The sequence below is a fragment of the Salvelinus sp. IW2-2015 genome, linkage group LG10 (assembly GCF_002910315.2).
Source record: "Salvelinus sp. IW2-2015 linkage group LG10, ASM291031v2, whole genome shotgun sequence".
Classification (NCBI taxonomy): domain Eukaryota; kingdom Metazoa; phylum Chordata; class Actinopteri; order Salmoniformes; family Salmonidae; genus Salvelinus; species Salvelinus sp. IW2-2015.
In genome coordinates this window covers 12,230,814-12,255,290 of record NC_036850.1, presented here as the reverse complement: position 1 = coordinate 12,255,290, position 24,477 = coordinate 12,230,814, and the positions used below count along the sequence as shown (strand labels likewise).

The following is a 24,477-nucleotide window of genomic DNA, read 5'->3' as shown; positions in this document are numbered from 1 at the left end:
AAACACAGTGGAATTAGTTACATGCGCAACAGGACGTGACTACTCAGGCCAAGGGATGACCAGGGTGACAATGTGGCAACAGATGCCACCTATTGGTGGCACGTTAATGTGCTGTGACAGATGAGATGCTTGGTATATTTGTAAAGCTATAAGTTATAAAACCCTATCACAGTATTAGCCCACCCAGGCCCGGTGTTTGTGTCATCCCCCTGTGGCTGGGGTGCTGAGCAGGGAGGGATTTGAATGATACTGTGACCTCAGTATCATGTGACTAATGTCCCGGTTACATCTGGCCCTCTGACACACTCCTGTCAGTGATGCAAATACATTTACCACATCATTCACAGTGTCAGAGGGAAATGACTGCTATGAGTGCTGCAGCACCCTTAGGGCGTGCTCTTAGCAGTTTGTGGAATGAACTATGAATGCACCCCCAAACACACAAACGCGGTCCCCCTCTCGTTCTCTCACGTTGGTACAGTGTGCCAACCTAACACCTGTGATTGACAGGTGGTTTCCTCCACACCCCATCAGATCTTGGTCCCTCCTGATAACCTGGGGTTAGAGTGACAGGATGGCCACTCTGTTATGCTCAGGGCTGTGTCGTCTCGTTTGTGTACTCATCCTCTCAGTGGGAACATTCTCTGTCATGGTAGCAGCCGCCGGTCCAGGCCAAGATGCCTCCGGCCCGCTACTGAGAAAAGTGACAAGCACTGCCAAAAAGAAGAAAAGACAGACAGTACATGAGTCACCATGGTAACAACACAGAACCTGGTAAACAGTCTCACTGGTTAGTTTTATAAGACCTCTCATGACACACCTGATTGCTACAGAATCGTCACAAAGGTCACATCATCGTTGTGTTTTAGAGGGGTTTGCTTGGCAGGTCTCTACATAAAATTATATGTTGTAAAATTGGAAACACTTTTATTGAGTATTGTACCATAAAAGCATAACATTGTTATGCCTGGACATGCATATTAAGTTTGTAACTGAGCTCTAAGTTGAGAGCATGTTTTATCTCAGATCCAACACTCCCTATGCGCTCCCTATGTTATCATTTCTGTAATTCGTGTTTATTATCTTATCCGTGGTGCCAGTTTCTGTGCAAGTCTTTTTCCATAAGCTGGAACAGTGTATGCTTTCCCTGGCCACTCTGGGACTCTAGTGTGTACAGGATTGTAATGAACATAGGGCCCCAGTCAGAAAGTGATCTCTATGAGTGTGTAATGTGCCATGTCAGTTTTACCTTTTACAATGTTGACCTACTGTATGCACGTAACTATAGATGACAAGAATAGTATTGCAAATCTATGTCTGATGGTTATGCTTTGTGCCAGGTTCTTGTCATGGAAGTTAAGTGCTCTTGATAACGGGATACAGATAGCGTTGGATCTGAGATTTACCGCACTGTTGACATTACACTTTATTGAAGTATTTGTTCTCTTACGTATTATTGTTCAATTGCTGCTGGCCTTGTGCTATAGGGCTCCCTTGCAAAAGAGACCTTGGTCTCAATGGGACTGTCTGCCTAAATAAAGGTTAAATAAAAAAAATCTGAATTCCATTTACGAATATCTGTTTACTTTTGGCTCATGCTTTGGTTCTTTCCAGACCGAGGATGAGTCAGAGACAAAGGAGGGTGAAGAGGAGGAAGAGGAAGGAGATGAGGAAGGCATGTCGTCTCCCAGTGACCCCGTGGTTTCTGCAGCAACTCGTGCCAAGCAGCTGGCGGCCCGGCTCCGAGCCACAGCCCAGAAGGTCCTGAGGGACCTGGGCCGGATCCTGGCCATCACCCTGCTGGCCCTGGCTGGTGAGAACTGGAGGGAGGAGAGGGTAGAGTGGAGTGCAGTCACAGGAATAACCCCTGTATTGCTGCTTAATTATAAAAGGAAATTAATATACTGGTAATAATTGATTTATATGTGAAATAAATGTTTAATAATTTTTCTTTAAACTAATCACTATTTTGTTCTATAAAATGGAGGCATTAAAGCAGGGATGGGCAACTTTGATGGAGGTGGGGGCCACAAAAAATCTGAACTCCTCATGACGGTCTGCAGTTGTAGAGAGAATATTTTTTTTGTTTTAGAGTTCATTTCGTGCAATTCTACACATTTTGCCATGGGACTGAAAAGAAAATGAGCTTTCAGCTAGTTTCCTGCAATTATACAAATTTTCACATAGGGTGGAGAGAAATATTTGCAGTTTTTAATATGATATCTGAGTGAGACTGACTAACAAAACGAATGCCCCCCCCCCAGGCTCTAATTCGACCTTGATTACTACATGTTTAGTTAGCTGGCCACTCGACTAACTTACCATTCTAAAACATTTTTGCTGATATGGGCTAATTGAGTTACTATCAGTGACTGACATAACAAGCTATAAACTGTTGATGCACAACCACATTTCTAAATTGCACCTTTTGTATTATACCTCGCAACAGTAAGTTGAGACCCTGACTGAATTCCCCCAAAAATGTAATGTATTTTAATTTTGGTGGGAAATTTATCCGAGGGCCTTCAAAAGGGGGGCAGCCCAATGGCCGGCAGTTACCCATCCCTGCATTAAAGTATGGGGGAACTGCTTTAAGATATCCATGTATGGTTTGTTGTATATGAGAGACGATGTGCAGTATTGTTGTATTGTGTTGATAAAGTCCCTCGTCTGTATCTCTGTTCCCCAGGCATCACGTTACCCTCGGCCTTCTCTGCAATCTACTTCCTGCTTTTCATTGGCGTGTGCACGTGGTGGGCCTGCCACTTTCCCATCAGCCACCTAGGCTTCAACGTGCTGTGTGTGATGGTGGGCTTTTTCACGGCGGGCCACCTGGTGTGTCTCTACCTGTACCAGTGCCCCATTGCCCAGGGCATCTTCCCCCCTGCCAGCCTGTGGGCCAGGTCAGTGCCCCACCCCACCTCTACCCAAAATAAGTCATTCTATTCCATTTTAGTCATTGTTTTTCATGTCTCTAGTACCTACCCAGCTTTACTTCTCACAGGGACTGGCAGCAGCCATAGCGATGCTCCTGGTTGGCACACTAGCTCAAGATTGTGATTCAAACATATTGATTCAGAAGTGATTTGTACGCAATGACTCCTTGGCTCACAAGGTTCTGATAACCTTAAACATATCATCTTTTTGGGGTTGTGATCTTTTTGAGACATTTGCAGACTGCACTATTACCTAACAGCAGATGAATGGAACTGAGACAGTTCTCAGTTTTGTGTCATAGTTCTAAGTATCAATGGAGGGAAGGAGGGGGAAGAAGAGGAGTGGAGTGAAATGAGGGGAGGAGTGGAGTGTGAAAGCTATGTGAGGAAATACTGGCAAGTTGTTTTTGGAATATTACCAAATGGGGTGGGTGTGATGAAGCCGTCCTGTAGCATTCTATCTCGGTGCCTGGGGATTTTGGCATAGGATGCTAAAGAGAGATAGAGAGGGAGAGATATGTACTGCTGTTATCAAGGCTTCCCAGGTGGAAACACCTGTGATCTTTCTATCTCTCCTTCTTTATCTTGACCTCTACCTCTGGCTCTTAGCCACACTCCGCCATCAACATGAGAAGTCAGTTCCAGCCCACAAATCTAACCTGACATTTCCTCTGCCTTGAAACTATACTCAATAGGTCACGGCAGGGTGAACACAGGGCTAAACTGTGCGATGAAGTTGACATCATCTGATGACGTTTCACAGAGAAACCATGTTTCCACAACTTAACTCCATATACGAGCTTCTGTTACATTCCCTCTCACCTCTTCTCAACCCCCAGACTGTTTGGCCTCAAGGATATCATCAAACCTGGCAACTGCTCCGCCTCCTATGACCTCATCCTTAACACGGAGCATGATTGGCCGGTKTATGTCAACCCCGGGATCCTGCTTCTCCTGTACATCACCGTGGCGACGGTCCTGAAGATCAGCAGCCACCATGGATCGGCTGACAAGGTACTGACATCAGCACTCCGAGGCATGAAACATACCTGTCTGTATTGATTGACATGTGCTGCTTACTGAATCAGTACTTGCTTATATGACAGGGTGAGGAGGGGGCCCAGCTAGTCAAAGGAACAGAGGCTGGAGGAGSAGAGGTGGAACTGAAGCCCTGGTCCGCTCAGAGACGACCCAGCCAGAGCGACACTGAGGTGGGCATGAGATACCTGATAGCACCCTGCTCTGCTCCATGCAGTCCAATGTACTACTGTCTGCCATTCTCTGACTGTGTGTTGGTGTTGTTGTTTATAAAGGTGTGTTGTGTATGTGTTCCAGAACACGCTTCAGTCTATAGAGAGCACAGTAGACGGCGTCACCAATGGCTCCAGTGTTCAGAACTTGGGCCCAGGGCTCAGTAGCGCCCCTGATGGACAGCACGGGGACCACCCTCTGCACCTGCTGGGTAGAGTGGTCATGCAGCAGAGCTACGTGTGTGCTCTCATCGCCATGATGGTAACACTGAAATCTTATTCACATTCTAAATGTATCCTCTCTGTGAGCCCTATGGGTATATTAGGCTATGTTCCAATATCCACAYTAGAATACCACTAAGAATGCATGGGATATTGGAACCAAGCCTTAGTTCTGTGACCGCAGTTCTCAGTGAATGTATGTCATGTCTTACCTGAACTCCATCTCCCATGATGCCCCTCTGCAGGTGTGGAGCATCACCTACCACAGCTGGCTGACGTTCGTGCTGCTGCTGTGGGCGTGTCTGATCTGGATGCTGCGTGCGAGGCGCCACTTCGCCACGCTGTGCTCTCCCTTCATCCTGCTCTACGGCCTGGCCCTCTGCTTCCTGCAGTACGTCTGGGCCATGGACCTGCAGCCGGAGCTGCCCCGCACCGTGGGCACCATGAGCCTGAGGCAGCTGGGCCTGGACCGAGCCCAGTACCCCTGCCTCCGCCTGGGGGCCATGGTGAGGAGAGAGGGGGTAGGGGTGGAGGGGACAGGGTCAGCAGTGGGACAGAGCCTCTGGGAAATGTCAATGAATGCAGTCTGTTAAGTGCGTACAGGAAATTGATAGTGCAGTAGTCTGTATTCTGAAGACTGAAGAGCTGTAGTAAACATGTCCACAAGGTATCATTTAGTGAATATCTGAAAAGTTCAACCACTCAACAAATATTTTATGTGTAAAACATGCCTGTCACATATGCTGAATAGGCTATTTAACWGTATATGCTCCTGCACTTTCTTAAAAGGTTTAGAACCACTTAAAAGTGCAGTCCTGCAGTCAATCTCCCAAACAGTGTCAAGACTGTACTCCAATGGTGGCTCATTTCACATCTCTCTCCTCCGCTCCTCTCTCCCTCTGTCTGTTTTGTTGATCCTGTCAGCTGCTGTACACGCTGACGTTCTGGCTGCTCCTGCGCCAGTCAGTGAAGGACAACTTCAGCAGGAAGAAGAGCAGGTCTGCTCCTCTACAGGAGGTCACCACTGGAGGTGAGAGGGTACACTTCCGATTCACACTTTCGCTACACAATGAAGTACTTCACGAAGGTTGTGAAGTTCCCAGGTGTGTGTGCTTTAGTATGGTCCAGTCACATTCTCTCCCGCTATCTACATTTGACGTTTTAGTCATTTAGCATATTCTCTCATCCAGAGCCACCTTTACAGTAGTGAGCGTGTCAATTTTCGCACTGACTGCGAATCATGTGCGCCGTGCAGTATGGCAGTGTCTGCAGTTTGGTTAGTAACAAGGTGCTCCTTCTCCCTTTGGGTCCACAGAGGGGAGCGGGCAGAATGAGTCTGTTCTGAAAGTTGTGGGCAGACTGGTGATGAGCTGCTATGCCAAGTACTGGATCTACGTGTGTGGAGGCATGTTCATCATGGTCAGCTTCGCTGGCAAGCTGGTGGGCTACAAGATCATCTACATGCTGCTCTTCCTGCTTTGCCTCTGTCTCTACCAGGTATGTAGGCACCATCAGTCCAGGGGGTCACACTCTGAAGTCCTTTTAAACTATGACCCCCATCATCAACTCCTTGTGATTTCCATATTACAATACTACTTTATTGGTCCGACTGCTACTTCGTACATGTGTTTTCTGCTTCTGCTTTCAACCCTCCACACACAAATAAAAACATGAGAGTAACACATGGTCAGCTTCAGTGCAGCACTCAACAAACTCGTTTTATGCGGCAAATTGCCCCTGGTCGCACTGGGGACAACTCGGTTACCTCGATTTGACCTGTGGTCAAACTGACTGGTCATTGACATGTTAATGAATGTTGTTGTTGTTGTGACTGTAACTGTTACTGTAACCTATATCGTCAGGTGTACTACTCTCTGTGGAGGAGGCTGCTCAAGGTTTTCTGGTGGCTAGTGGTGGCCTACACCATGCTGGTCCTTATCACCATCTATACCTTCCAGTTTGAGGACTTCCCTGCCTACTGGAGGAACTTCACCGGCTTCACTGAAGAGCAGTATGTTCCCCCCACCTCACTGTGTGGTCAAGACTAATACACACTTTCTTTTTAGGTTTGTCATTAAGTTTGATGATGAAGTGGCCTATATTAACATCGATCTGGGTTCATGGATGTGGTTTTTCCTGATTAATCAGGAATTCCTAATTGCCATCAATTTCCGCACCAATATCCAGTTTTTCCAGATGTTCTATGTTGTCCTGATCACTCCCATCTGGGTTTGAGGTGTACAATGAGTATAGTAGAAACCTCTGGAAATTGAAGCGAGTCCCGCTCCTCTGTCTCCCTGCAGGCTGGCTGATATCGGCCTGGAGACCTTTAAGCTGACCGAGTTGTTCACCAGCATCCTGATCCCGGGCTTCTTCCTGCTGGCCTGCATCCTGCAGCTGCACTACTTCCACAAACCCTTCATGAAGATCACAGACCTGGACCACGTCACGCCCATACACAGGTACGCTCCTCTCAGGCTCCTCCCACACAGTATGACACACAGTATGCCAGACAGAGGATGATCGAGAATATGCTCCTCAAATGCCCACGTAATAGAGTCCATAGTAAATGAGAGTTCAGTCGTGTGCTGTCCATCTCATTTAACATCACTGCCAGACAGAGCCGTTGTCCACCTCTGCAGAAAAAATATCCTATATGATGACATTATTTTTATCCCACAGGAAGAGGAACAGGCACAGACCAGAGGTCCGCCGCTGTGATGATGGGGCTGTGTTTGAGGAGGATGATCTGGTGACGGGTCTGAGGGATGACGAATCAGAGGATGATGGTGAGCACAGATGTTGTTGGGCTTCATGCAGTCTCCGGCAACCCTTTATACATTGGATTTGTATAGTGCTTCTCTAGGACACAAAGACCGCTTACAATTGTACAAACAAAAACAGTAAGTGCAAGTGTTTCTTTATATGTGGCATGTCTATAATGATGTCTCACTCTCTTTCTCTCTGCTGTACAGAGATGATGCCCAGTAAGTGGGGTTTGGTGGTGAACAGGCTGATAGTTCTGTTCAGGAAGTTATCTGACACGCTGACCCAGATCCAAGTGTTAATCTGGAGGGTCCTGGAGCTGCACATCCTCAAGATGGTGGCCTTTTTCGTGGTCTGGGTGGCTCTGGGAGAGGTCAGTAGTCCACAGCTGTCATCTGTTAAAGTCTATTATGCACCATGTAAATTTGGAAGCAAGCCCTTATCCCCCTCCCTCTTTTTCTAAACGGCCTCTCTGTCTGTCTGTCTGTCTGTCTGTCTGTCTGTCTGTCTGTCTGTCTGTCTGTCTGTCTGTCTGTCTGTCTGTCTCTCAGCCGTCTGTGATGAACCTGGTTCTGGTGGTGCTCTGGGCGTTTGCCATGCCCTACTCCCGCTTCCGTCACATGGCTTGCTGTCTGTCCACCGTCTGGGTCTGCATCATCATCGTCTGCAGATGTCTACCAGCTCAGCATCGTCGACCCTGGTCAAGTACTCAACAACTGCACTGTGGTGAGACACCAGTCTGGAAAGACACACAGACAGTGGAGTACAGATGGAAGTGTACAGAGCATGCTCTCTGTTTATATTGACAGCATTCTCACACTCCTGGTGCCAGCGTTCTGCTGAGTGCACGTTATGCTAGTATTTACCCGTGGTGAGAAGCTAATAACCTTGGTGCTAATTACAGGCAGTTTTTGTGTGAATTTTGTTGACGTGTTTAGTCTACCTGCTTACGGCGTTTAGGGAGAACAGCCTTTTGTTATTTTTCTGTGATTGCAGAGAGACGTTTCTGGCTGCAGTTCCTCAGTCTCATATATACTCGCTCTTCCGCTCTCTCTCTCCCCTCTCTCTCTCTCTCTCTCCTCTCTCTCTCTGTCTCTCTCTCTCTATCCTCTCTCTCTCTCCCCTTTCTCTCTCTCTCTCTCTCTCTCTCCTTTCTTTCTCTCCCCCTTTCTCTCTCTCTCTCTCTCTCTCTCTCTTCTCTCTCTCTCTCTCTCTCCTCTCTTCTCTCTCTCTCTCTCTCTCCTCTCTCTCATCTCTCCTCTCTCTTCTCTCTCTCTCTCTCTCTTCTCTCTCTCTCTCTCTCTCTCTCTCTCTTCTCTTCTCCTTCTCTCTCCTCTTCTATTCTGCTCTCGCTCTCCCTTTCTCTCTCTCTTCTCTGTCTCTCTCTCTCTCTCACCTCTTCTCTCTCTCTCTCTCTGTCTGCTCTCTCTCTCTCCTCTCTCCTCTTCTCCCTTTCTCCTCTCTCTCCCTCTCCCTCTCTCCTTTCCTCTCTCTCTCTCTCAGGTCTTCTCTCTCTCTATCTCTTTATTTTCTTTTTTTCTCTCTCTCTTCTCGCTCCCTTCCCATTTCTCTTTCTTTCCGTTTCATAAGGCCCTTGGCCAATGAAACCAATCTGAAAGATGCTGAGGTCCTGAACTCCACTCTGTACAGAGAGCCTGTAGACCCAGCCAACTGGTTTGGCTTCAGGAAGGATGCCACCGTGCTGGGCTATAGCAAGGTGAGATCAATGCTCTTTGGGACAGTTTTTTGACTATGATTATAAGGTAATGTCATTGAGCTATGTTCGTCTTCATGATTCATTTTTTATACGTGTTCTAGGCAGGGTTGGGGTCAATTTCAATTCCAGTCAATTCAGGAAGAGCACTGAAATTCCAATTCTTCATTGCTTTTCAGTGAGGATTTTTTTTTAATAAGATTTTTGTTTACCTTCTAAATTGACTGGAATTTAAATGGAATTGACCCCAACTTTGGTACTAGGTCAAATAACAAGTGTACTGGACCTAGCTCATGCTGTTGTGTTTGTGTCCTTCCAGAACCACCTGCTGGTGCTGATGCTGCTGGTGTTTGAGGCCACAGTGAACCGCCACCAGGACCACCACTACAGGCAGCAGCAGAGGTCCCCTCCCCTCATCCCAGCCATCTTCCCCCAGGCCACCAGAGACACCCTGGACCAGGGCCTGCTGGCCTGCATCAAGTACCTACTCAACTACAGCTTCTACAAGTTTGGCCTGGAGGTAGGCATCTTGCTGCTGTTTGGAGTTACTATTCAAAAGCATGTTGGTGTATTTCTCTATGCTTTTGGRTTCCTCTCATATCTTYCATGTCTTTTTCTGTCCATGTATCATTCCAAGATCTGCTTYCTGATGACGGTGAATGTGATTGGCCAGCGGATGAACTTCCTAGTCATAATCCATAGCTGTTGGTTGGTGGCCATCATGGTACGGCGTCGCCGGGCGGCCATCGCTCAGATCTGGCCCAAGTACTGCCTGTTCCTCAGCATCTTCATGATCTACCAGTACATACTGTGTGTGGGCATTCCCCCTGCACTCTGTATAGGTGAGTGGGGTTCATTAATCTCCACGTTCACCAGCCAATCCCATAGCTATAACACTAAGAACAGTCACTCTTCTTAACCTAAAAGCTGACAGTGTATGTCTCCTCCCTCTATACACCGCCTGTACCTACAGTACTGACAGTGATGTCCCTGCCCTCTATAGAGCTACCCGGTACCTACAGTACCTGACAGTGGTAATGTCCCTCCTCATGACTACCCCTGGTACTAACAGTACCTGCCAGTTATGTCCCTCCCTCTGATAGACTACCGTCTGGTACCTACATAGCCTGACAGTGTATGTCCCTCCCCATAGACTACCCTGTACCGCTACAGTACCTGGACAGGGTATGTCCCTCCCTCTATAAGGACTATCGAGGGGGCGGACTGGTACCACCAGTACCTTGACAAGTGAAGGACAGCGTTTCCCCTTCCCCTCTTGGAGAGAACTACCCGTGGAGATGCACGCTGGTAGCAGTACCTGGACACGGTGAGTCCCTCCCCTCTGAATAGACTACCCCTGTACCGTACAGTACCTGATATTAAGTTATATCCGCTCGATTCTCTATATTAGGAGCCTGGTAACGCACGTCGGCTTCACACCACTCGAGCTCTGTGTCCCCTTCGCGCTATAGAGCTACCCCTTGGGTACCGCTCCAGGCTACCGTGATACAGTGGTATTGCCGCTCCCTCTATATGACTACCGCTGTACCTACAGTACTGAACGTGTATGTCCTCCCTCTATAGGACTACCAGCTGTAGCCTATCTAGTACCTACGTGGGTAGTGTCGGCCTCCCTCTATAGCTCCCCATGGTACCACAGTACCTGGACCCGTGTAGTCCCTCCCTCTATAGGATTACCCCATGGACCTAACAGTACACGTGATCTCATAGCTACCCTTGACTACATACTGACTTGTACTACCCTGGTACCTACAGTAACGGCCCCTCTGATGGATCTACGTCCGCGTTATGTCTCTCTGCTACCCTTCCTTCACTATCGAATAGCTCCCCTAGTACCCCTGGTACGCTACATACTCTACACGTGTATGTCCCTCCCTCTACTAGACTCCCATGGTACCTACAGTACCTGACAGTGTAAGTCTCCATAGACTACCCTGGTACCTCTCTCAGTATTCCTCTATAGACTACCCCTGGTACCTACGTAACTGACATGTATGTCCCGCCTCTATAAGACTACCCTGTACCTACAGTATCCTGACAGGTGTATGTCCCCTCACCTCTAAGCTACACCCACGTACCTCAGTACGCTGACATGTGATGTCCCGTCCCTCTATAGACTACCCTGTACCTGAACATACTGACGGTGTATTCCCTCCCTCTATTAGACTACCCCTGGACTACAGTACCTACGTGTATGTCCCTCCCATCTATAGAGACTACCCTGGTACCGTACAGTTCTGACAGTGTAATGTCCTGCCCTCTATAACTAGCCCCATGGACCCTACAGTAACCTGAACAGTGTATGTCCCTCCCTCTATACAGACTTACCCCAATGCGTACCCTACAGTACCTGACAGTGTATGTCCCTCCTCATAGACTAGCCCCATGTAACCTACAGTACCTGACAGTGTATGTCCCTCCCTCTATAGACTACCCCTGGCGATGGAACACCCCCGTCATAATCAACTCAGCACTCATCAAATGGATCTACCTCCCAGACTTCTACACCATCCCCAACTCCAAGAACCTCATTGGTGAGTCTCCTGTCTCATCTGACCCCTGACCTCAGTGATATTGTGGCCTACTAACGCTACGACCTGTGTTTGTTTGACCTTAAAATATCCTGGTCATAGATGCATAATCTAAAAAATGGTTAATTAGCAATTTGCTGATGTTCTACTGTAGCGTTCCTCCTGTTTGATGCTGATGGTTGTGTCTGCATCTGGTCCCTCCAGCGGACTTTGTCCTCCTCATGTGTGCCTCCCAGCAGTGGAAGGTGTTTGAGGATGAGAAGAGGGAGGAGTGGATGGTTCTGGCTGGGGAGAACACAGACGACCCTAACCCCATAGACGGGCGACCTTTCAACCCTGCCCCCAACTTCATTAACTGCAGGTACTGTATGACCAGACACTGATAACAACTGACCTAACAGCAGCTATAACCACACTCCTCCTCTTCATACCCTTCAGGCATTATTATGAGGGGCGGGAGTTTTTCCTGACCATGCGACCTGACCAGGAAAAACTCTGGGCACTAATTATTATACATCCTCAACTACACCTACCAGTATACAGTATCAACATTAACTCTCATCTCTCTCTCCCCCTCTCCTCCAGGTGTTACCTGGACATGGCCAAGGTGATGGTGTTCCGTCACATGTTCTGGTTTGTCTTGTCGGTGGTGTTTGTGACGGGGGCCACCAGGATTAGTGTGTTCGGCCTGGGCTACCTGCTGGCCTGCTTCTTCTTCCTGCTCTTCGGCACCAAGCTGCTCAGGAAGCCCTCCCGCACGCGCCTGGTCATGTGGGACTGCCTCATCATCTACAACGTGGCCGTAATCATCTCCAAGAACATGTTGTCTGTAAGTGGCTATGCACCACGCTGTGGACAACCACATACTGTAACCATACGCCTATACAGGGTGGAAATAAACCTTGTTAGGTGAACTGTTATGCTTGCGTACCTTTAAGTGAGAGTGTGCTGTGTCCCCAGATCTTGGCCTGTGTGTTCGTGGTGGAGATGCAGAAAGGTTTCTGCTGGGTGATCCAACTCTTCAGTCTGGTCTGCACAGTCAAGGGTTACTATGACCGTGAGTACTCAACACATACAGATGGATACAGTTCTTTTATCTCTATGAGTAAACACACGTCACCCTCCAAATTGGCAGGAAAACAATGATATTATAGAATAACCAAAGCGGACTATGTATGCTTGTGTGTGTGTGTCCTACAGCTAAGAGTGTGAGCGATAAGGCGTGTACTCTGCCTGTAGAGGAGGCAGGGATCATCTGGGACAGTATCTGCTTCTTCTTCCTCCTGCTGCAGAGGAGAGTGTTCCTCAGCTGCTACTTCCTGCACGTGACAGCCGACCTGCAGGCCTCTGCCCGCCAAGCCTCCCGGTGAGCACTGGTCTCCACAGCACCTCCTAGAGGGCACCCTTAGAGCCACGACAGTCCCCTGCAACTGCCACAGTGTTTTGATAGACTCACGCTGATACTGTTTTACTGTGTGTTCAGTCTGTATGTACTGTATGGAAACATGTTATGTTGACCTGATGTTTTGATTGGGACAGGGGCTTTGAGCTGTTCAGGGCCAGCATTGTGAAGAACATGCGCTTCCACCAGGAAGTAGAGAAGAAGTCCCTCTCGCAGCTCAAGAGATCGTGAGTAGCCATAGAAACGACCTCTTTTCATGTTCTCAACACATTGAGCCATTCCTCATGTATCACGCTAAAACGGGCTAATGAGAGAGCCAGCTCTCATAACTAGCCCATAGCCAAGAATGGCCACTAGCAAGGCCATTAATCTCCCTCTGCATGTCTGATGAATGTGACAGCAGATGGACGATCTCTATAAAACACATGTCCAAAACCAAGATTGTAGTGTGGTCAAATGCCATAAATGACTGCTTAATTATATACAACTAATGTAGAAAAACTGAGAGAGGAATGAGAGAGAGAGAGTTAACTAGTCGGTGCTCGTCATGATGACATCAGAATATGTCTGCCCTGCCCCTCAGGATGGAACGGATCCGCTCTAAACAGGAGAAGTGTAAAGAGGGCCATCGGAAGTTGGACACCAAGGCGGATCCGGCATCAGGTACTCAACTTCATTACTCTGTACTAATCCAGCAGGCATGAAATGAGCTTTGGTTTGGACTTGTGCTCTCGCTGTCATGAATCATCCTATTAACCGTTAATCAATTTATTCAAAGAAATTCAACAACCCACCGCTACAGATTATGGTTTGAGGGTGGTTGTGTTGTGTGTTTGCTGTTTGGTAAAGCTTGAGGCCCTTCATCTCACCCCACAGAGCCACAGAGGGAAAAGAGAAGCCACAAGCGTGGCAAGAAGTGGCAGGAGCCCTGGCTGGACCATGCTAAAGGTTTGCTCCATAGCCCACCACTATATAGCCCTCTGTCTGTGTATATGTCAGTGCCAGACTGACTCTCTCCACATCCCTCGATCTCCACAGTATCTGACCCCGCATTTATCTCACACCAAGTTCTTAAGTGGATGTGTTTGTGCATGCAGCTGCTTGTCGTGTGCCTGTATGTGCATGTTCCAGGTGTGTCTATGAGCATCCATGTATATAATATTGTATATGTTTATGTGACTGTGCACTCTCTATCCTCTGTAATGCAGCTGTGTCTGAGAGACTTCTTCTGGAAGGTCATCCAGTCAGTTAGAATCACGTCATTACTCGAGGCTGGGCTGTGTCCCAAGATGCCCTTAGCTCAAATAAAATACCTTCCATCTGTCTGCCTCAGGAGGTCCGGAAATTAGATTTGTCTGGGCTCTTTGATATTGAAATAGGAGTATTTTTCTCCTGCGGTGAGCGGCATCTGCATCTGATGTCTTCTGTCAGTGATGGGGAATGGTTGGCTGATCCGGCCTGCACTGTTTACATGCACAGTCAGAAATCTGGAAGAGTTTGCCTTAGGACAGAACCAATCAGAGTTTGTCACAGTTTATTAGCAGACTAGTAGTATTTTCATAATGGAATAGGTCTTTACACATGGAGGTAATACACATATTTCTCTATACTCTTCGAATTGCAGCTGCAGACCAGTAGAGGATTGTAATCTCCCGGTCTATTTGGCCTGTCTTTCCCCACATCTGTTTTCATTATTTCCTTCCTCAGACAAAACGGCATTGTCCAATGCTGCTAGTCAGTTTCCTTAGTTTCAGTTTTGTTTGAAAATCAGGCATCAACACTCCTGGGTTTGAAGTGGTCTCAGTGTATATGACTTATGACTAGGTGTACTACCGGAAAATGCAATCACTACCCATGGTCTGTCCTGACCCCATGTATTGATATCATCTGGATGGTTTCTGTTTACCTCTGCAGTGTTGCATTCTGGGGATTACTACCTGTTTGAGTCGGACAGTGAGGAGGAAGAAGAACTATTTTCAGAAGAAAAAAAGCCTCAGAAACAGACTTGCCTTTCAGGTGAGTTCACCTTACAGACATGAAACACAGCCTCTGCCACCAAGCATTGTCACAGTGTTAAATTGCACTGAAATGTGCAAAAACAACAATATTACTCAAGATACTCCAAAGCTGGCTTTTCACAATGCAGTATTGTGCCTCACAGCTGGCGTACCGGGCGTGGGTGACCAGCGCCAAGGCAACACTGAGGGAACGCCAGGAGAGACAGAAAGAACAGAGGAGGCTGGAAAGAGAGGAGAGACGGCAGAGGGAACAGGACAGCTCTCCAGCATCAGGTCAGAGATCACAACACACACACACCACACACACACACACACACACACAACACACACACACACCACACACACACACACACACACACACACACACACACACACCACACAACACACACACACACAACACACACACACAACAACACACACACACACAACACACACACACACAGTGTTTTAAGCTTGTTGTTTTTTCTGTTACAGGTCATGAAGGTAATCTTGAATTTGAAGAAAGTATCTCACACGAAGAGATAGACGACAATGACGAACTTGAAGGAGAGGGCTCAGGTATTTTGGGGGTTTATTTCATATTTTGGCCAGTATATTCCCTGTGCTTTATATAGTGCCATTTATTCAGTAAGTTTCACACATTTTATTGTCTGTATGACCTAGTGCAATGTAATCTCATGCTGTGCTCCAGGGAAGGCAGACATCGTGCAGAGGATCCTGGACGTCCTCATGTTGCTGTGGATCGTGTTTCTGGCCATGGTGGACGGCCTAACAGAGTGGCTCAACCTTATCACCAAGCAGTACGTGGACACCTCCACCGTGCTGTGCAACGAACGCTACCACCTCATACACAACATCAGCCAGGTCAGTTCTAAGGTACCTCCCACACCCAGAAGTCATCTACTTCTAGTGGGCCACTGTCCCAGTATGACCAGTGATGGACCCTAACGCTGTAGTATTTTACAGGGATCTCTGAGGGAGCCCATGGAGGATCAGCTGTCCCAGGGCAGCGAGAGCCCCACTATGGAGACCTGTCTGGGAGACATAGAGGGAGACACGGACCATGGGAATAGAACCAGTGCCACCAGGTTGGTGAAGGTGATGGCCCATTTAACCTATTGGGCACATTAATATTGAATATCTCTTTCGAGGGAGGAACAGAATAGAATTTAACAGAATGTATATGTCCTTTTCTTAATCACCTACACCAGTGGTTACCAAACTTTTATAGTCCCGTACCCCTTCAAACATTCAACCTCCAGCTGCGTACCCCCTCTAGCACCAGGATCAGCGCACTCTCAAATGTTGTTTTTTGTCATCATTGTAAGCCTGCCACACACACACACTATACAATACATTTATTAAACATTAGAATGAGTGTGAGTTTTTGTCACAACCCGGCTCATGGGAAGTGACAAAGAGCTCTAGTAGGACCAGGGGACAAATAATAATATAATAATAATCAATCATTTTGCTCTTTATTTAACCATCTTACATATAAAACCTTATTTGTTCATCGAAAATTGTGAATAACTCACCACAGGTTAATGAGAAGGGTGTGCTTGAAAGGATGCACATAACTCTGCAATGTTGGGTTGTATTGGAGAGAGGCTCAGTTTTAAATCATTTTTCACACACAGTCTGTGCCTGTATTCAGTTGTCATGCTAGTGAGGGCCGAGAATCCACTCTCACATAGGTACGTGGTTGCAAAGGGCATCAGTAACTTAACAGCGCGATTTGCCAAGGCAGGATACTCTGAGCGCAGCCCAATCCAGAAATCTAGCAGTGGTTTCTGATTAAATTCAATTTTCACAGAACCTCTTGATGCAATTTCAATGAGGCTCTCTTGTTCAGATATCGGTAAGTGGAATGGAGGCAGGGCATGAAACGAATCCAGTTGTTTGTGTCATCCGTTTCAGGAAAGTACCTGCGTAATTGCGCACCCAACTCACTCAGGTGCTTCGCTATATCACCTTTTACATTGTCCGTAAGCTTGAGTTCATTTGCACACAAGAAATCATACAATGATGGGAAGACCTGTGTGTTGTCCTTGTTAATGCAGACAGATAAGAGCTCCAACTTCTTAATCATAGCCTCAATTTTATCCCGCACATTGAATATAGTTGCAGAGAGTCCCTGTAATCCTAGATTCAGATCATTCAGGCGAGAAAAAACATCACCCAGACAGGCCAGTCATCATGTAAGTAGTCAGACAGGTAAAAACTTCAATTCAAAAAATCGTATCAATACTATTCCCCTTGATAACCAGTGCACTTCTGTATGTTGTAAAAGCGTTACATGGTCGCTGCCCATACCATTGCATATTGCAGAAAATACACTAGAGTTCAGTGGCCTTGCTTTAACAAAGTTAACCATTTTCACTGTAGTGTCCAAAACGTCTTTCATGTTGTCAGGCATTCCCTTGGTGGCAAGAGCCTCTCGGTGGATGCTGCAGTGTACCCAAGTAGCATCGGGAGCAACTGCTTGCATGCGCGTTACCACTCCTCCATGTCTCCCTGTCATGGCTTTTGCGCCGTCAGTACAGATACCAACACATCTTGATCACCAAAGTCCATTTGATGTCACAAAACTGTCTAGTACTTTAAAAATATCCTCTTCTGTTGTCCTGGTTTCCAGTGGTTTGCAGAAGAGGATGTCTTCCTTAATTGACCCCCATAAACGTAACAGACATATACCAGCAGCTGTGCCAGGCCCGCCACGTCTGTTGACTCATCCAGCTGTAACGCATAGAATTCACTGGCTTGAATGCGAAGCAGTAATTGTTTCAAAACATCTACAGCCATGTCACTGATGAGTCATGAAACAGTTTTGTTTGATGAAAGCATTGTCTGTATAGTTTTTTTGTTGCCTTTCCCCCCAGCATTGTCCCAGCCATATCTGTGGCAGCAGGAAGAATAAAGTCATCCACAAAAGTATTGCCTGTCCTAGCCACTCGGTAGCTCACTATATAAGTCGCATCTAGCCCCTTCTTATTAATGGTATCTCTTCGGCTGCATCAGATTCACAACTGTTAGTGTCCATGCTAGCTGGGCTAACAACAAATGTAGAATTACTGATGCTAGCATTGGATGTGCTCATGGAAGCAGAACAACTTGTGTCATCGACAGGTGCAGGTGTAGTACTGCTGGTAGTAGCAGTACTACCAGTAGAGCTGGTATGCGTCTCTATGGGCCTTACTTATTTATTTATTTTAAACTTTTTTTTAACCATTTTCGAGCAAACGGAATGAGCAGCAGCTACGTTTGGCTACATACGGACACCGTTAATGGAATTCCCGCGAGAGAGTAACGGTTAATGTGATCGGATGTTAATTATTTGACTAGGCTACCTGTATTTGACATTGTGTTGTTATTTCGCTGAACACTAGATGGTTTAATTTTATTTTTGGCAGTGAAACGAGGCTACTCATGCGAGGGGAAAAAACTCATCCAAATGTATAGCCCCGTTGGAAAATATAAATGGACTGTTTGAAACTGTGAAGAAAATAAACATTTAATTATTATTATTATATATATTTTTTATGTGAATCACATTTTTATTTGCCGTACCCCCGACGGCTTTGCGCGTACCCCAGTTTGGGAATACCTGATCTACACTGAACAAAAGTTTAAACGCAACATGTAAGTGTTCCCATGTTTAATGAGCTGAAATAAAAGATCCCAGAAATGTTCCATGAGCACAAAAAGCTTATTTCTCTCAAAGTTTGTGCACAAATTAGTTTACATCCCTGTCAGTGAGCGTTTCTCCTTTGACAAGATAATCCATCCACATGACAGGTGTGGCATATCAAGAAGCTGATTAAACAGCATGGTCATTACACAGGTGCAACTTGTGCTGGGGACAATAAAATTTACAGTTTTGTCACACAACACAATGCCACAGATTAGGGCCTAATACATTTATTTCAATTGACTGATTTCCTCACATGAACTGTAACTCCGTAAAATCTTTGAAATTGTTACATGTTGCATTTATATATTTGTTCAGTATATAATTCAGTCAGTGTTGAGTGTTATTGCTGACCTGTGTGTTATGTTGTAGTGGGTTGGAGCTGGTGGAGCTGAGCGAGCGTGAGCGTCACAGCGGCACCACCCTGTGTTGTTCAGAGCCCACTCTGGAGCTGCTGGGGGTGGAGCCAGAACCACAGCACATAAGCCGCTACCGCCACTCCAGGACCGCCAGCGAGATGCTCACTGACCGGTACTGACATACACCTTACAATGTTCCCAGAAGATCTCTACAGTTGACATGCTACAGACCCCAGCTTCAAGCCTGATCGACTCAGACTGCCAACTGTCCCCACGTATCAGCTTGTGTATGTCCTACGTGTATGAACTGTACTGACCGCAATGTCTCTATACCCCCTAACTCAGGCAGTTCTTTGTGGAGGAGCTGGTCCAGTCTAGAGAGTTCTACTCCTCTCAGAACCGCCTGCTGAAGCTGCAGTTTGCCCTGTACAACCTCCTGGCTGCCAACTCAGAGCTGGTGTGCTACTTCATCATCGTGCTCAACAACATGGTGACGGCCTCCGTCATCTCAGTGRTGCTGCCCATCCTCATCTTCCTCTGGGCCATGCTGGCCGTGCCACGCCCCACCAAGAAGTTCTGGATGACCGCTATTGTCTACACTGAGGTGGGTCGTTGTTGGGTTGAAAATGCTGGTACCAAGACAGAGCTGGTTTATGGATTGTTATTGTCGCACCGATGTAGTATGGTAGTGCACACCTATACAAGCCTGTTGAGACATAGCCATTGCACAGGTGCAGACGCTTACTATCTTCTCCCTCTCCTTGCCTTCGTTGGCTAAAGTGGTGTAAACATTGCATAAGATGTGAAGTTTGTAATGTGTAAGATTTGTTTTTTTATTGCACACCTGGTGTAAACCAAAGGTAGAAACCAAATAGCATTCTAGATTTCCAGACCTAATTTAGGGCTTTATTCCACACTGTTCCCGTTCCAGGCTGTTAGCTTTTACAAACAAAACAAATAAATAATCATATTTAACAGATGGTCATGTATTAGATACATTTCTTTATGTTAAACTATGTTTCCYTCTGCATTGTTCTGGTTTGTTCCGGTTCTACTCAGGTCATGGTGGTGGTAAAGTACCTGTTCCAGTTTGGTTTCTTCCCRTGGAACAGTGTATATGAGCTCACGCTGAACGAGGACAAGCCTTTCTTCCCACCTCGTATCCTGGGCCTGGAGAAGACTGATAACTACATCCGCTATGATCTGCTGCAGCTGCTGGCTCTCTTCTTCCATCGCTCACTGCTACAGGTATACCAGCCCACCATTGAACTCTCAGCCTTGACTCTGTTGGCCTTGACATTTATAATCATACGTTTATACCACAAGAATTGGATTCAATACTCATAACGGTTTTGTTTCTTCACTGTCTCTCATCAGCGGTATGGCCTGTGGGACCAGGAATGTGCTCTGGAGGAGAAGCCCTCACGGCCATCAAAGGAGGCCAACAAGAAGGAGGAAGGAGAAGGGGTGGAGGTCCTTGTCCATCCCAGCCCAGGACCCAGCCTCATGGACCTGGAGGAACTCAAACCGGACGAGGACCAGAAGGCCGAAACAGAGCCTGACCCAGAGCCTGAACCAGAGCCCAGCACCAGCGTAGCCCCTACCCCAGAGCCGCCCCCCAGCCTGCCTGTGGAGGTACCCAAGAAGAAGGGCAGCATCATGCGCTTCCGCAAGAAAAAACAACTAAGCAAAGGTGAGTTAAAGAAACTAGCAATAGAGGGGAGAATGAAGACGTTCATGAATTAAAGGCCTGTGTGTCCTTATGACTGCCCTCCTCAGAGTTACAATGAAATGATTTGTATTCTGTTTGGATCCTAGAAGCCTTAGATATCAAGGCTGAGAAGAAGGAGCAGAAGAAGAAACAGAAGGGTAAGCGTAGAGAGGCAGCCAGTAAGAAGCTGATAGCAGTGGGAGAGAAGATCACGCACTTCACCATCACCACGTAAGTACACAGAAGTCACTCACTGGAGAGCTCGTCAGACAATACAGACGTCACACAATTACATAACCAGTGGATTCTATAGTGTTATTATGGTTTGTAAATCATTCTGTGGGGTTTGATTTGCATTTAGAAGTGTAGTTGGTTGTGACACGATTACTACTCTTTGTAGTGTGCGGGATGTCTACAAGCCTTGTCACGAATTCATCAGCGACATTTTACATGCGCCGTACCGTGCTGCCACTGATGTCTATGCCTTCATGTTCCTCACGGACGTGGTGGATTTCATCATCATTGTCTTCGGTTTCTGGGCCTTTGGAGTGAGTACTGTTTACATGACTGCAATGAAATTCACTTTGTGTATGAGGCCACTCTTGGCCCACAACCTATTCCTATACCTGCGCCGGCAAAATCTCTCAAACTTTTCAAACCTCTCAAAACAATTCCGATATTGTATTACTCATTGTTGCGTCACCACTTACATGTTATTCCGATTAAACCATCAAAACGCCATCTTTAGAAGCTCTGTGCTTGGTCACAGGACACTATAACAGCGTTCTGTGGACTTAACGGTTCGCCCATTGTGCTTCAGAAACACTCGGCCGCAGCAGACATTGCCTCCACGCTGTCAGAGGACCAGGTGCCCGAGGCCTTCCTGGTGATGCTGCTCATCCAGTTCAGCACCATGATCATCGACCGAGCCCTCTACCTCCGCAAGACCGTCCTGGGCAAGCTCATCTTCCAGATCATCCTGGTGTTCGGCATCCACCTCTGGATGTTCTTCATCCTGCCTGCTGTCACTGAGAGGTGAGGAAGAGGCGGGTGTGTCCGCAGAGTGATGCATCTCATTACATCTTGTCTATTTAATCAAGCTTAGGACGATATGTTTGTCTATCTTCGTGATGTTCGACAGTCCTTAAGCGGTGTACCTATTGCATCATTTCTCTGAGGTGTATACTGGAGTGTGTCTCTCTCTCTGTCCTCTCAGGATGTTCAGTCAAAACTCCGTGGCTCAGCTCTGGTACTTCTTCAAGTGTATCTACTTTGCCCTGTCGGCCTATCAGATCCGCTGTGGCTACCCCACCCGGATCCTGGGCAACTTCCTCACTAAGAAGTTCAACCACCTCAACCTCTTCCTCTTCCAGGGGTGAGTCTGTCCATTCATAGTCTCCTACTCTGCCACACCATTTAATATGTTTGAGTCAGGGTGTCTCCCTGTTCAGGGAGGTGATGGGATGAGGTTGGGTACTGGTACAGGGTGATATTGTCTGTCTGTCTGTTCTCAGGTTCCGCTTGGTGCCTTTCCTGGTGGAGCTCCGGGCAGTGATGGACTGGGTGTGGACTGACACCACTCTGTCCCTCTCCAACTGGATGTGTGTRGAAGACATCTACGCCAACATCTTCATCATCAAGTGCAGCCGTGAGACAGAGAAGGTACWAAGACCTCTAGGTTACAAATGTAGTTGATMAAATCCCTTGCCGTCTGTTGTAGTATGTGATTAGGCCAGCAGTTCTTACAGCTGGTTCCTCTTCATCCTCAGAAATACCCTCAGCCCAAAGGCCAGAAGAAGAAGAAGATAGTGAAGTATGGGATGGGAGGACTCATCATCTTCTTTCTCATCTGCATCATCTGGTTCCCGCTGCTCTTCATCTCGTTGGTCAGATCGGTTGTGGGCGTGGTCAATCACCCTGTGGATGTCACAGTGACCGTCAAGCTGGGAGGATATGAGGTAATTACTGGGGGGGAAATTATAAGTGAGCACAATTTACACTCTAATGGGCACCGGACCTATGCTGCCCATGGTCATCTTCAACGGCAAGTTTCGTCCAGCACTAAAAAGCAAGCAATGGAGAATCTATGGAAGACACATTTGATATGTGCTCATGTTAGAGTTGTTGTACTGAAACGTTAACCATTGTCCCTCTCCATAGCCCTTGTTCACCATGAGTGTCCAGCAGCAGTCCATTCAGTCCTTCACTGAGGAGGACTACAACAAACTCACCACCAACTTCTATGACAATGCTGTACGTAATACCTCCAACTCTACTGTAAAGAGCTCAACTAATTTCCTTCCCTCGGGCGCCCTGTTTTAGAATATAATTAAACAAATTGTGTACAACTGTGTGACTGTGAGTAAGTGATCCCTGTTGAATGATGAATACAACGAACATGGACTTGAGCTCTGCTGCTCCGTGGTAGGTAGTTGTAACTTCTGACTGTCTGTGTGTGTCCCCTGCAGAGGGCTATGCAGTTCATCACCCTCTACAGCTATGAGGACATAGTGACAGCTAAGATCGAGGGCAGCTCAGGGTCAGTGTGGAGGATCAGCCCACCCAGTCGACAGGAGGTGGTCAAGGAGCTGCTGGGCAGCCCTGTGGACATGACCCTACGCCTGGCCTGGACCTTCCAGAGGTCAGCTGGGTGTGGTGTGTGTGTGCATGGGTGTGTGTGCACCTGTATGTGTATGCACCTGTTTGTGTGTGGTTTTAAGTAGTTGCCCTGTGGTTTTCTATATTTCATATATTTTTGTCTGTCTCTTTCTTCAGGGACCTTGGCAAGGGTGGCACTGTGGAGCACACATCTGAAAAGTACTCCATCGATCTGGATCCAGGCAACCCGGTCAGAGCAGACCTGGCTTCCCTGCTAGTGGGGAACCGTACAGACCCAGTGTATGTTCTGCTCTCCGCTCAAAGTCAAATGTAGTATTTACATTTCTGTTGTGTGAAATCCTGTCCTGAATTTTGTTTGACATGATCTGTACTGTTTTTTATCAGACGTGTGCCTCACATGTTCCCCAACTATATCCGAGCACCGAACGGAGCCGAGGCCAAACCAGTCGACCAGCTGTATGAAGGTCAGAGCGGCTTTTACGTATAAACATCCTTCTTGCCATACAGTACTTGAAATATAGACGGGTTAGCTGACAACGTCACGGAAACTATGCGCATGCTTCAATGGGGCAGAAGGCAGTGTGTTGTTGTGATTCTGGATGGCCAGATAGCTGGCAACAATGACAAGAAACTGCCATGTGGGGAATTGTAAGTGGCTCGTGTTTCAGCTCGTTTGATATTGTTCTTGATACCATGTCATGTTTTGTCTGATGTCACGTCAACTAATATGGCAAAAATTTGCTAGCTGTAACGACTTATTTGACAGACAAGTGCTCATTGTTCAGCTTTCTTTCTTTATATTTTCAATAAACATTGGAGGCGATATATAGTTGACATGTTGTCAACAATCTAAGCCAACTCCGTCTGTTTAGCCCCATAGTTGCGCACGCATCAGTTTTGTTGCTAGACAACCAACCCGTCTATAAGGAAGCTCAAAGCTGAAACATAGGCAGTCAGTCTGTGTTACTGTCTCCCTGACACCATGTTATGTTGCAGGTGACGAGGAGGGCTACCAGGATGTAACACTGTCTCTGATGAGGGACCGCTCTCTGAACAGCACCCATGGGGCCCAGGAGTGGTGGGACATCAGCATCGCCGACTGTCCTCCGTCCACAGGGGCCTGCGGCGTCCTGCCCATGGTCATCTTCAACGACAAAGTCAGCCCCCCCAGCCTAGGTTTCCTGGCAGGATATGGGTAAGGATCTGTACCTACCGGTCTTCACAATGGTAGCCAAGT

General features: G+C 47.1%; 1 protein-coding gene across 1 annotated transcript in view; it reads left to right on the top strand.

The window, feature by feature from the left end:
- Window positions 1-24,477, top strand: part of piezo1 (piezo type mechanosensitive ion channel component 1 (Er blood group)) — a 77,063-nt gene that overhangs the window by 50,916 nt on the left and 1,670 nt on the right. Inside the window, 45 exon segments of the mRNA XM_070445388.1 lie at window positions 1,615-1,813; window positions 2,690-2,903; window positions 3,776-3,950; window positions 4,043-4,147; window positions 4,272-4,448; window positions 4,654-4,914; window positions 5,333-5,438; window positions 5,724-5,905; window positions 6,271-6,419; window positions 6,712-6,870; window positions 7,091-7,197; window positions 7,384-7,547; window positions 7,726-7,844; window positions 7,846-7,911; window positions 8,765-8,891; window positions 9,208-9,408; window positions 9,526-9,730; window positions 11,339-11,443; window positions 11,645-11,801; window positions 12,026-12,269; window positions 12,401-12,497; window positions 12,641-12,806; window positions 12,980-13,069; window positions 13,426-13,505; window positions 13,719-13,790; window positions 14,757-14,847; window positions 14,994-15,133; window positions 15,335-15,418; window positions 15,552-15,724; window positions 15,827-15,948; window positions 18,924-19,082; window positions 19,256-19,514; window positions 19,970-20,158; window positions 20,288-20,603; window positions 20,729-20,852; window positions 21,022-21,169; window positions 21,442-21,656; window positions 21,838-21,996; window positions 22,136-22,283; window positions 22,391-22,579; window positions 22,782-22,874; window positions 23,090-23,262; window positions 23,397-23,519; window positions 23,625-23,704; window positions 24,237-24,435. Coding sequence (XP_070301489.1) covers window positions 1,615-1,813; window positions 2,690-2,903; window positions 3,776-3,950; window positions 4,043-4,147; window positions 4,272-4,448; window positions 4,654-4,914; window positions 5,333-5,438; window positions 5,724-5,905; window positions 6,271-6,419; window positions 6,712-6,870; window positions 7,091-7,197; window positions 7,384-7,547; window positions 7,726-7,844; window positions 7,846-7,911; window positions 8,765-8,891; window positions 9,208-9,408; window positions 9,526-9,730; window positions 11,339-11,443; window positions 11,645-11,801; window positions 12,026-12,269; window positions 12,401-12,497; window positions 12,641-12,806; window positions 12,980-13,069; window positions 13,426-13,505; window positions 13,719-13,790; window positions 14,757-14,847; window positions 14,994-15,133; window positions 15,335-15,418; window positions 15,552-15,724; window positions 15,827-15,948; window positions 18,924-19,082; window positions 19,256-19,514; window positions 19,970-20,158; window positions 20,288-20,603; window positions 20,729-20,852; window positions 21,022-21,169; window positions 21,442-21,656; window positions 21,838-21,996; window positions 22,136-22,283; window positions 22,391-22,579; window positions 22,782-22,874; window positions 23,090-23,262; window positions 23,397-23,519; window positions 23,625-23,704; window positions 24,237-24,435 — 6,911 coding nt within the window.